The sequence below is a fragment of the Pygocentrus nattereri genome, chromosome 28, assembly GCF_015220715.1.
Source record: "Pygocentrus nattereri isolate fPygNat1 chromosome 28, fPygNat1.pri, whole genome shotgun sequence".
NCBI lineage: Eukaryota > Metazoa > Chordata > Actinopteri > Characiformes > Serrasalmidae > Pygocentrus > Pygocentrus nattereri.
The window spans coordinates 20,391,007-20,404,756 of NC_051238.1; the positions used below are offsets into that span (position 1 = coordinate 20,391,007).

General features: G+C 39.6%; 1 protein-coding gene across 2 annotated transcripts in view; it reads left to right on the top strand.

Annotated features, from left to right (window-relative positions):
• LOC108430387 (rasGAP-activating-like protein 1) overlaps window positions 1-13,750 on the top strand; it is a 50,659-nt gene that overhangs the window by 34,217 nt on the left and 2,692 nt on the right. Inside the window, exons 16-20 of one of the 2 annotated variants that reach the window (XM_037535930.1) lie at window positions 479-651; window positions 5,752-5,889; window positions 6,719-6,854; window positions 7,881-8,001; window positions 9,707-9,789. In XM_037535930.1, the coding sequence (XP_037391827.1) occupies window positions 479-651; window positions 5,752-5,889; window positions 6,719-6,854; window positions 7,881-8,001; window positions 9,707-9,789 (651 nt within the window). The remainder of the gene's footprint in view (window positions 1-478; window positions 652-5,751; window positions 5,890-6,718; window positions 6,855-7,880; window positions 8,002-9,706; window positions 9,790-13,750) is intronic. The other variant, XM_017702854.2, reaches the window with a different exon arrangement.

Consider the following 13,750-nt stretch of genomic DNA (forward strand, 5'->3'; position numbering starts at 1 on the left):
TCATAACGAAACCCCATATCTCCAAAATTATAACTTTACAAGGAAAAGCCTACTTTACTTTTAATGTAAGTCAATGGAACTTTTTTTTGCACTGGTCCATTCATGAAGAAATTTACACGCACTATAAAGGACATCAATCATTCGTAAATTATGTCAAAAACTGAAAAATGATAAAAATGGAGATATAAGGTTTTGTTCCGACAGCAGCAAAATATGTTTCCCCTTTCACTTTTCTTACCTCACACTCCCTTTCTGTCTAACTCTCTCATTCTTTCTTTCTATCTCTCTCTCTCTCCTCTCTCTCTCTCTCTTCTCTCTCTCTCTGCATGTCTTTTTCTCTTTTTTTCTTTCTCTCTGTCAATCTGTATGGGTTTCTCTCTCTTTTCTTCCTTTGTCTCTCTTGTTTCTCTCTGTCTTTCTCTGTCTTTCTGTCTATCACTCTCTCGCACACTTTCTCTCTCTCTCTCTGTGTCTGCAGGGTGTGACGTTCCACAGCGTGCAGTGTTTTTGCCCTCAGTGACAGTAAAGGAGGGATTCCTGCAGAAACACAAAGCTGAAGGGCCTCAACTGCTCAAACGCTTTGCCTTTAAGAAGCGTTACTTTTGGCTGAGCTCAGAGATGCTGTCCTACGCCAAAACTCCTGACTGGCAGGTAGGACATGACAGCACACACACACACACACACACACACACACACTCTCTCTCTCTCTCTCTCTCACACACACACACACACACACTGAACAATTTGACTGAATATGGGATAGTTTTGATGTTTCACATGAGTGTTGCCCCTCAAGAACATCTGTCCCCTCAGCTTTGAACAGAATGGCCTTTCTAAAGTTAACACCACTCACACCATTAAGAGTATACTCAAATTACTGAATGTTACTGATTTCCTAAACCAAAGGTAGGAGGAAAGTTTGAGAATCTGTATTGAACAGTGTTGCAGACCACATCACCTATTAAACCCATCAAAAACGTGCAGTGTGATTCATCGCTCCAGAAAGCACTGGCAATGTGCTTTACATTATGCATAGTGATGAGTGATGGAAACCCATTTCATGAAGTTCCTGACACACAGTTCTTATGCTGATGTTTACTCTGTTTGCTGCTTGGGGTTTTGATGCCCTTTGCTGTGGTGATAATGAAGCATCTCTAAAGGCAGCAAAGTCCTTTTTTTATTGAAGATGGCGAATCATGAGGGATGAGCAAATTTAAACCTGTGCCTTTTTCTAAACTTAAATAGCACACAAACAAGAGAAGTTCAACATGCAGTGTAAAGAATGAAGGGGAGGGGCTTTAGAGAAGCACCATCACTTATAATAAATACAATATGATTATAAATGTGTATAGTAATGAAAACAAAATTCATAATTAATCATTTAAATATGTTCACCCATGATTCCTGCTCTTCCCCGCTACCTCATCCCTCCCTTCCCCGCTACCCCACCCCTTAACCTAGTTTAAATAAGGCAAAATAGGACATACACACAGAAAAAGTCTATAGTGTTTATCAGCATTGTGTAGATCTTATAGTCTTGCATACAACCTCACACAGCTTTGTCCTGCTTCTCTAAAGATTTTTTATGATCATGTAAGAAACTGCTTACGTTTTTCTTCTCCACATATTTCCCAACAAGATCTCAGTGTGCTTTAAACTGCATCTGAATTTAATAGAACTGGGTAGCACCTTGCACTGTCTTAAATATCCATCACTTGTTTTACTTTTCTTACTTTAAATGAACAGACAGAATAAACACATGAAAAACAGTTGATAAACTTCACTGTTTATTATGTCTAAAAACTGACATTCACTCACCGGCCACTTTATTGGGTACACCTTGCTAGTAAAAGGCTGGACCCCGTTTTGCCTTCAGAACTGCCTTAATTCTTTGTGGCACACTTTCAACAAGGTGTTGGAAACGTTCCTCAGAGATGTTGGTTGGTTATTTGAGTTCCTGTTGCCTTTCTATCATCTAGAACCAGTCTGCCCATTCTCCTCTGACCTCTCACATCAACAAGGCATTTTCGTCCACACAACTGACCGCTCACTGGATATTTCCTCTTTTTCGGACCGTTCTTTGTAAACCCTAGAGATGGTTGGGCGTGAAAATCCCAGTAGATCAGCAGTTTCTGAAATAGACCAGCCCGTCTGGCACCAAACACCACGCCACGTTCAAAGTCTCTTAAATCCCCTTTCTTCCCCATTCTGATGCTCGGTCTGCACTTCAGCAAGTTGTCTTGACCACCTCTACATGCCTAAATGCAGTGAGTTGCAGCCATGTGATTGGCTGATTGGCTATTTGTGTTAACAAGCAATTGAACATGTACCTAATAAAGTGGCCAGTAAGTGTATCTCCACAAAAGCTGAGGTTGTGTGTTTGCGTGATGTTCTTTGTTAGCATTCTGTTAAATGTTTTCAATATTGCAACAGTAGCTAGTACAAAATTTACAGACGGAGTATGGAAAAGTTCACTATTATAAAAGAGAACTATTTACAGGACATCACACTGCTTTCTTTTGCTTCAGGTACCATTTCACCCTGTCCTCCCTCTAATAGTAATTATGGTTTCAGCTCAGTCCGTATTTGCTTTATGAGTGAGAGCACCGTTAGTGAAAGAACGATTAGCATTTTGTGCCTTTTGATGTAGGAAGACGGAGAAAGCGAGAGGAATGGAGAGAATAGAGCAGGGTGGAAGGCAGGGACAGATCAGTAGCTGGGTGGAGTGTGGAAAGAGAGAGAGCTGGGAGGTGAAGTGTAGAGGAAGTGGATGGAGCAGAAAGAGATTGGGAGGAATTAGGCTGGAGGGCTGCTGCTGAAAGGATTTGTGAGCTGTCACCTTCCTTTGTGTGGGCCTGAATAAAAGCCTGCTTAATATAGGAGCCAGTCTGCCTGGAGACAATTCTCTCGCTCGCTCGCTCTCTCTCTCTCTCTCTCTCTGTCTCTCACCCCAATCCTAATAGACTGATTTGCACATTAAAGGCCGATCTTTTAGTTACGTTTCCTGTGCGGCCTTAATGCTTTACTCTGATACCGTTTGTGTATGTGCACATGCACCTGACTTAACAGAATAGTCCTATGCATCATCTCATGCCAACATTAAGTTGCTAGAGGCCCTTAAAGCACCCTCGAGCAATGTTTCATTCTCTGAGTGAATGTTATCTCTGACACCTCAGCAACCTGCCATATTACTTTACAGGCTGTGCTTTGAGCATATTACTTTTGTCTTGTTATGTTAATATTCTTATCTCATTTATTGCATTACTTTCTGTATTTGTTTACAAATGTCCTGACTTTGTAGACAAAAGCATTAAAAATGGGTTGATCCACAATTTCAGGACCAAAAAATTTCTTGAAGAGTTTTCTATAACTTTTTTTTTAATCTGACAGAGCAAAAATATTGCATTTTGGTTAGTTCTTAGTACAAATCCATTTTAAATGTTGGGACAGTAGGTAAAATGCAAATACATTTTTAATGTTTTACCTTTCGAACTTTTATAAATGTATTGTCACCCAGGAAAGCAGTCCTGTGCTGGATGGGTTGAGGCTTTCCACTTTGCCAAAAACTGTTAACAGCTTAAGAATAATGTTCCTCAATGAGCATTTGCAAGGATTTTAGGTATTCCCCACATCTATAGTGCAGAATATTATCAAAAAGTTCAGAGCATCTAACAAACACTGTGTGTAACAGGTAAGGCTGAAATCCAATATTGAACGCCTGTGACCTTTAATCCCTCAGATAGCGCTACACTAACAATCAAAATGCTTCCGTAGTGAATATAACTACATGGACTTAAGAATATTTCAGAAAGCCCTTGTAAATAAACACCATCAGTCGATGCTTCTACAGAGACTCTACTTCACAAAGCAGAAACTGTATATCAATAAACAGAAGCGCCACCAACTTTTCTGGGATGGACTGATGCAGAGTGGAAACGTGCTGTGGTTTGATGATTCCAACTTTCAAATTATTTTTGGAAATAAGGAATACTGTGTTCTCCTGGCCAAAGAAGAAAAGGACCATTTCCTCTGCGCTGTCTTGTGTTGCGCTAGTACGAGTGGATCAGACAAGCCAGTATTACTGGAGTTTTCAAATACTGTGTACACTTACTGTCCACTCTGGTTGATCCGTTTTGTTGATGTAAAGTTACCTTATCTGTTGCTGCACGATTTGCGTTATTCATCCTCTAGTCCCTCATTATTGGTCAGTTTCTTGTTAAGAATGCTGTTGGCTGACGTCTTTAAGTAGTGGCTTATTCTAAGTTCAGCAGTAAGGCCAAGTTGTTAAAAAAACTCCATCAACACGCAGGCCTTACTGATAATAAATAATCATTTCAGTGATATGAAACAGAAATAAAATGTTACATACTTTAGTGTTAATTTTATGTGACTATATACTCACTGGCCACTTTATTAGGTACCGCTATTCAATTGCTTGTTAACACAAATAGCTAATCAGCCAATCACACGGCTGCAACTCAATGCATTTAGGCAGGTAGAGGTGGTCAAGACAACTTGCAGAAGTGCAGACCGAGCATCAGAATGGGGAAGAAAGGGGATTTAAGTGGCTTTGAATGTGGCGTGGTTGTTGGTGCCAGACGGGCTGGTCTGAGTATTTCACTTTGGGATTTTGACGCGCAACCATCTCTAGGGTTTACAGAGAACGGTCCAAAAAAGAGGAAATTTCCAGTGAGTGGTCAGTTGTGTGGACGAAAATGCCTTGTTGATGTGAGAGGTCAGAGGAGAATGGGCAGACTGGTTACAGATGATAGAAAGACAACAGGAACTCAAATAACCAACCAAAAGGAATGAGGAATGTTTCCAACACCTTGTTGAAAGTCTGCCAAGAAGAATTAAGGCAGTTCTGAAGGCAAAAGGGGGTCCAACTTTTAGCAAAGTGTACCTAATAAAGTGGCTGGTGAGTGTAGTCATCATGCTTATTGAATTTAAACTCTGCAAATATTACTTGTAATAGAAGTTTTGGTTGGAAACAAAAGGGTTAAAACTGTGAAATCTGAATTTCTATTTCCATGGTAGCCAAGCTTGCTCTGCCTTTGGTTAGGACTTCAGGAGCTGGACTGAAAGCCAAACTTGACAGATTAAACACTGATGTAATTAGGAAGCAACAGTGGAATGAAACCAGTTGACTTTTGATTTATAATGAGTAGAACCAAGTTTGTGATTAAAAACACCCTTCTTTCTGAAAGTCCTAGGTACATTACTGCCTACGATGTGGTATGTGTGGTGCTCACAGACTGAACTCCAGCTTTCAGTCTGTTCTTAAACGCAGAAAATGGGTTACAGCTACAGATGACACAAATGTAATGTCGTTTACAAGCTTCAGATGTTTGTTTGATCTAGAACAGCCAAAAAGTTCTGTTTTTCACAACTAATACAAAAGTTCACAACTATTACAAAGTGCACCTGCGTGGTAAATAGATCTGATAGAATGGACAATGAGTAAATTCAAGGTAGGTGCATCTAATTCTGATTCTACATCCATAATATATTATGTATTTATACCTTCACCCTTTCACCCTAACCCTAAAATTTGCATTTAAATAAATGAGAGAACATGGCTAAATAGTGAACCTACGTGGTAAGTAGAAATCATATAGACAAACTACGTGTAACTAATAAAGTGTAAATATTATCTCATGTCCTGACATTGTATAAAAATCTGTGTGTGTGTGTGCGCGCGTGTGTGTACGTATGCATGTATGTTTTGTTGACGTGTGTGTGACTCCAAAGGCTCGCTCCTCAGTTCCTATTCAGTGTGTGTGTGCAGTGGAGAGAGTAGATGAAAATGCCTTTCAGCTCCAGAACGTCATGCAGGTTATAACCCGGGACCCAGAGGGACAGCTCCACACCATGTACCTGCAGTGCAAGGTGCTTACTCACCACAGTGCACTGAACTACACACATACAGACATGCTGAATATTTATGTGCATGCAAAGGTCAGATTATGTACACGCAATGGTCAGAAGCACGTATACACATTCACAAATTCAAACCATTTTTTTTAAAATGTCTGCTTAATTCTTGTTGAGATATAATCAAACTCGCTTAGAGTGGTTTGATTTGAGAAGCAATTTTTTTTACAGTGGTGGTGATAGAAACCAGGGGTCTCAATGTCTACAAAACAAATATAGCCAATTTAATAACAATCCAAAATCACTTATGAGTGCAGCTGAACTGATAAATTAGTGGTAAATCCAAAGAATATACTATTACAAAGTACTATTTTGCCTTACAATGCTCTGCATGTATGTCTACACCAAGAATGGATTCATGTTTCATCTCACACCTTAAGCAATGTTTCAGGCAACAGGTGACATGTACACAGTCATCTTGTATGATAGCTTTCCATTTGGTAGCTTTTAGGGGCGGTAACGGTTTAGACGTCTGGTTCCGATCACCACCACTGTGAGAAAAAGAGCACTCAGGATTCTCTAGAACTGAGCATTTCACACTAGACCAATGTGAGTGACTTTGTATAGATCTTAATGAATGCACTACACAGAAAATTCCACTTTAAACCGATAAGGGTCTGTATGTGGACCCACACTCCAATTCTTTACTCTAATAACTACTACATTCATTTTGGAATGCTTACCAAATTATTCATAGTTTGTGACTAAAAAGGCTTGAAATGAATAACTGAATTATAAGCCAAAGGGTCAGCAGGTTAATACTGTGTTTGCTTGCACGCTGCAGAATGTGAATGAGCTGAATCAGTGGCTTTCAGCTATAAGGAAAGCCAGTATCTATAATGAACGCATGCTGCCCTCTTTCCATCCTGGAGCCCACCGTGGAAACAAATGGACCTGCTGCCTGCAGTCAGAACGCTCAGGTGCGTGCGTATATGTGTGTATTATTTTCTGTATAATGTATTTAAGCATGTTGACACTTTCTACAAGGATCACCATTAAGACGTGCTATGGATCGCAGATGTTCCATTGCAATTTGAAATGACATACTGGTATCCATATCAGGCCAATATCTTAAAGGGGAATTCTAAGATTCTTCAATGGTTAAGATGTAAATAAAGTCATTCAGAGTCACTCCTTTCTAGAGAAACTTTAATTAAAACTGTTTACAGTGGTAGTGACAGTTTGAGCTAAAAACTTTTGCCCTATGCCCTAAAAACGTTCAAAGTCACTTAAATCCCCTTTCTTCCCCATTCTGATGCTCGGTCTGCACTTCAGCAAGTTGCCTTGAACACCTCTACATGCCTAAATGCATTGAGTTGCGGCCGTGTGATTGGCTGATTAGCTATTTGTGTTAACAAGCAACTGAACCGGTGTACCTAATAAAGTGGCCGGTGAATGTATGTGTAAGTGGAGAGGTACATGCAGGCTGTTGAAAAGTAGTGCCCAAATTTCATTTTATTATTAACAATATTATATATAAACACCAGTCAGTTTGCATAGTAAATAAAATGGCTTTGTTTGTGTTGTAGCTATTGAAAAACCCTGTTCCTGTCACAACCATTGAAAAGCAATCAGAGACAGTATGTCTAGTGAACCACTCTGAGTGACTGTGTGTACGTCTGAAATATTGAATTATGCAGGAATTTTGAAAAACAGCTGAAATTCCTCAGGTGCCTTAATTTAGAACAGCAAATTTTAAAGCTTAGTAGTTTTTAAATAAAAAATATCAGATTGGTATCGTCCAATCCTCATTTCAGTGTTGTTATCAGAAAAGAAAGTGGCATTGTGCCATCTCCAATCATAATTTTATCGCTATCGCTATCGTTATTATCGTTACGATATCGATATTATCGTTATGATATTATAATAATGTTGGTCTGTATGCGTTCCATTAGTTTGCTGTGAGATTGTAACCTGTAATAAAATTCAACCTCTCTCTCTCTCAGCACTGGGCTGTAGTAGGACTCATTCTGCAGTGACTCTGGGAGACTGGAGTGATCCGTTAGACCCAGATGCTGAGGCTCAAACCATTTACAAAGAACTGTTGCAAGGCAGAGACAAACTCAGGTATGTGTGCTTATGCATTTGTGTGTGTTTATTGGTATATTAAACGCTTTCAACCCAAATTTCAGGCATACTCTTGCAATGCTCCAGGGTACCACTAGATGTCTGTATTGGAGTTGAACTGCATTCCCAGATGAGCTCTGGATCCTTATTCTGTAGCTCAGTCTGATGTGATTTAGAGATTAAACACCAATAGTAAGCCAATTCTTTTGGGTTGGGGGCTGACATATCTCAGGAATGGTATTGTAAAAAGCACATATTAGACATGTTATTGATAATATGCAAGACTCCATTTTCACTAACATATTTTTGATAACAGCTTTCTCAGAAAATTCCCCATCACATTGTCATTGCAAGCTAAACCAGGGAGCCTGCGTTAACGTGTTTTGTTTTCAGATCGTATCTGTTTAAACTTTGGCCAGATTCCATGGGCATTTTTCGCTAATATGTATCCCCAGTTTGATCAGATGAAATCTGAATTTTCTTTCCATGTATAAAAAGCACTTCAAGGCACACATCATTTCCATTTTACTTTTGTTTACTTTTTTCCCTATTATGATACAAGTTGACAAGCTTGGCCTGGTTTTTGTCAGCCCACAGTGCAAAAAGGCTCTTGTTTTGGGGAGAACTCCAGCACTCACCAGATGCATTTACGTCTACAAGTGTACACGTATATTGAAAACGCATTCCGTTTACACTTGTGCTGAAAATGGTCAAGATCCATCTCTAACATGGTCTGGGTGACCCGGCCATAATCTGCTCACAGTGCCTCCTGGGAGTGGTTATACCTGGCTTTTCACGCTGTCAGCTGAAATCCGAGTGTGATCTGATCACAAAGCTTGCTGATGCAAGCTGTAAACAGGCTCTAAGTGCTCTAAAATGTTTACATGTGGGGCATTGGCTTAAAGTCTGCCACCTAAATCAAATCATTCAGTTACCACATACAAGAATGTATTTTTGAGCTTATAATCACATTGCATCATTCAAAAGATGTAAAAGAGCTGCAAATACTCCCATGTATTTTAGATTGTGGTTTCATTTAGTTATAGTCAGAAATGCCACATGTTCTGACCTACATTTACAAATGTCATCACTAAACTTTTTCAAGGCAGAAACAATTTTGAGGCAACCTGTCCTGCTGTTATGTTATAAATGTAATTGTTTTACACACATACTACTATTTATGCAGTGACAGTTATTACAGTCCTCCCTCTTTTTTCGTAATCATCACTTCTGTTAATATTGAGGTGTTTTGCTACAATATTTATAAACATGCAGATTAGAGTAAGAATTTCAGTGAAATACAAAAGAAAAAATGTCTTCAGAAGTCTTTGTTTGTCTGGATCGGAGTCAGAATGACGTTATGTGAGAGGAGGGGCAGCAGGCTGGATCTGAACTCTACAGGAAAGTATGTTTCAGCACTTTTTGAATGAGGCACAACACAGGACAGCCAATCAGAGCAAATCAGCTCGTTTGTCTTATATCAGGCTGAGAGGCAGAGAACAGCTTGCTCAACTCTAAATGATAGAGATGTTGGGAAATGGTCGTGTTAATGTGAATGAATATGGGCCCTTTAAAACAACTTTAAAGTAGCTTTAAATCTGTTAAACAAGTTGCCCCTGAATGTCTTCTTGTTCCTAACTGAACTTGTGCTGAGTCTGTGGCCTCACTGTGACTTCTGCTTCTCCATTTTCTGGCCTCTTTTGAGAAACAGGAAACAGTACCTGGAGACACAGGAAACAGAAGCTGCCGCACAGGAAGAGAGCGCGGTCAAGCAGAGAAAACCCTCAGGTCAGAGACAGAACAGAGAATAAAGTTGGTTGAGCACAGCAAAGCCTAAAACACGCACAAACACCTTGTCAGGATATGGGCTTATACACTCACCAGCCACTTTAATGAATTTAATAGAACTGGGTAGCACCTTGCATTGTCTTAAATATCCATCACTTGTTTTACTTTTCTTACTTTAAATGAACAGACAGAATAAACACATGAAAAACAGTTGATAAACTTCACGGTTTATTAAGTCTAAAAACTGACATTCACTCACCGGCCACTTTATTTGCTAGTACAAGGTTGGACCCCCTTTTGCCTTCAGAACTGCCTTTTGTTGGAAATGTTCCTCAGAGATTTTGGTTGGTTATTTGAGTTGCTGTTGCCTTTCTATCATCTGGAACCAGTCTGCCCATTCTCCTCTGACCTCTCACATCAACAAGGCATTTTTGTCCGCACAACTGACCGCTCACTGGATATTTCCTCTTTTTCGGACCGTTCACTGTAAACCCTAGAGATGGTTGGGTGTGAAAATCCCAGCAGATCAGCAGTTTCTGAACTACTCAGTCCAGCCCGTCTGGCACCAACAACCACGCCACGTTCAAAGTCACTTAAATCCCCTTTCTTCCCCATTCTGATGCTCGGTCTGCACTTCAGCAAGTTGTCTTGACCACCTCTACATGCCTAAATGCATTGAGTTGTGGCCATGTGATTGGCTGATTGGCTATTTGTGTTAACAAGCCATTGAACACCTATTACACCTAATTGTACCTAATAAAGTGGCCAGTGAGTGTATGGACAAGATGTATTATATACAGATGGTGACAAATTAAACAAAACCTCTGAATAAATGAGTAGAGAAAAATAATGAGTGCAGATGCTTTCAAACAGGCAGTTAAGCAGCTAACATTCTTCCATGCTCCGTAACATGTGCTGACTTATGCTGGCAAGCGTTTGTATCTTGAAGGAACAAGAAGTTTAATGAATGCATGTCTTCCCACCAAGCAAGTCTACCCACCTTACACAGCCATCAAACTTATCGTCACTCCGGTAAAACACACCCTCTAGTTGTCTCTTTGTCTAAACGACCCGAATCCCCCCCCCCCCACTTGATGGCCGGCTGCCTCTGCCTTTGTAATTAAACTAGAGGTGTTGAGGAATTTACAGTCTCCCCCATTGCTAGATCTGGAGCTATAGATAACCAGATGTGAAATCTCCAACCATTGGGGGTCGTTACATGACAAAGGACTGCTCTCCACAGCCCCCACACATCAGGTGTTGAGGTCCAACCAAGAAAGACATACAACTTGCAAATGAGATTAACCCAAATGGCAAGGGAAAGCAGAAGGGAAACAGAAGTTACAAAGTTAATAGAGGCAAATCAAGTAAAATAAAGTTAAATAATATTTAACACACGTATAATGTTAAAATGCAGACCAGGCAGATGACCTTGGTTTTAGATCAAATTGGCAAGAGTGTCTAAGATTTAAGTGACTTTGATAGAATGTATATGAATGATTGGTGTGCGGATGGCAGGAGCTTCAGTCACAAACACCACTCGACAGGCTAAAATGAAATCTGCATTTAGAGGGAAAGATGGCACTATAGGGTTGGGAAAATAGGTTTAGGAAAATCACATGTCCAATGACTGTGATGCTTGTGCAATAGTGTGATATATAAGCAAAAAGCAATGAAGGATCAGTCCATTCACAACTACACGAATATTAAAGTAGGGCTGCAGTGCATAAACCTCTCGTTACAAAGACAAATGCACATTTAACAGTTCAGTGGTGTAAAAACAGCCTGCAGAGATGTGGAAAAAGTGATACAGTGAAGTGAGTCATCCTTCACCATAAAGTGAGCAAGAGCATATGTGACATAGACCAAGAGAATCGCACATGCTTTAATGCTTGATCTCCACAGAAAGGGAGCCTGGTGGCTCTGTTATTCTGTGGGGTCCACTTGTCCCCTTACTGCAAATCAACAGAGTTATTCTTTCTGACACCCTTTAACCTGTGATGAAATGAGGGGTCTCTTCCAGGATGACACTGTGCATATCTGTGGAGACCAAGGGGTCACTGAACAATTTGATAAGTATGAAAGTGATATAAATCATATGCTATGGCCTTAGAATAGAATAGAATAGAATAGAATAGAATAGAATAGAATAGAATAGAATAGAATAGAACTTCATTGTCCACCAGCACAAATTTTGGCTTTCTTCTTTCTTTATTATTGCACAACATCTTCACATACTAAGAATAACATTAAGAAGAGCTTCCGATTTTGATGGAGGTGTAAATAAAAGATTTCTTGTAAAGATTTCTTCTAGATCCTGGCATCCTAAAGTGTCATCCCAAAGGTAACAGCTCAAACTTATTGGGATGATCATGGCTTGGATCATGCATTATAGCAAGAGCCTTATATACAGCTCATCTAGCTGCTTCTGCTGCCTACCTGTAAATTTGCCAGAATAGAATAGAATGGTCCTGGCAAGCTTGCCTTTACTGCTGCAGTTGCAATATAAACATCAAGAATACTTTCCACTAAACTAACGCAGACCTTTTCAAGTATATTCTACTCTCTCCAAAGCCTTTGAGTCGTCTAATTAGAAACCGCCAATCTCTGATTAGCTCACTTGAAAATAACGTCTGTGTTCTCAGTAACACTTAGCATATCTAAAAAAAAAAAAAAAATCACAGCAGAAATATTTTAAAAACCTTAACAGTGAAAAGTACACTCTCTGGATACTTTATTAGGTACACAACAAATGTGTTTCCTGCTGCCTGAGACAGTTTGAGCTAAAAACTTTTGCCCTATGCCTTAAAACACACACAAAAAATTAATTAATTAATTAATTAAAATATATAATATACACACACTCACCGGCCACTTTATTAGGTACAGGTAAGGCCTGGTAAGGTATTAGGTACAGGTAAGGCCTTGCCTTCAGAACTGCCTTAATTCTTCGTGGCACACTTTCAACATGGTGTTGGAAACATTCCTCAGACTGCCCATTCTCCTTTGACCTCTCACATCAACGAGGCATTTTCGTCCACACAACTGACCGCTCACTGGATATTTCCTCTTTTTCGGACCGTTCTCTGTAAACCCTAGAGATGGTTGTGTGTGAAAATCCCAGTAGATCAGCAGTTTCTGAAATACTCAGACCAGCCCGTCTGGCACCAACAACCACGCCACGTTCAAAGTCCCTTAAATCCCCTTTCTTCCCCATTCTGATGCTCGGTCTGCACTTCGGCAAGTTGTCTTGACCACCTCTACATGCCTAAATGCATTGAGTTGCAGCCGTGTGATTGGCTGATTAGCTATTTGTGTTAACAAGCAATTGAATAGCGGTACCTAATAAAGTGGCCAGTGAGTATATAGTCACATAAAATTAACACTAAAGTATGTAACATTTTATTTCTGTTTCATATCACTGAAATGATTATTTATTATCAGTAAGGCCTGCGTGTTGATGGAGTTTTTTTAACAACTTGGCCTTACTGCTGAACTTAGAATAAGCCACTACTTAAAGACGTCAGCCAACAGCATTCTTAACAAGAAACTGACCAATAATGAGGGACTAGAGGATGAATAACGCAAATCGTGCAGCAACAGATAAGGTAACTTACAACAAGCAATTGTACCTAATAAAGTGACCGGTGAGTGTACAAAACCCAAGGGTGGTGCTAGCATCACTTTGTAGGATATCATCACTGTCAGAACCTTGTAAACTTTATATCTCATTATATATATATATATATATAAAACTTTACAGTAGAAGGAAAAACATCCTTAGCTTAAACTTAATAAAAGAATATTACAAACTTATAAACTTTAATATCCAGTTAACTATGAAATTTTAATACCCTGAAAAGGTTAATTGCTCCTTTCAAATTATGCAGAAAGGACAAACATGGAGGTGCAGCGGTATGTGAGAGTTGCTAGTGCGATTCTTTCTATTTTGGTGAAATTC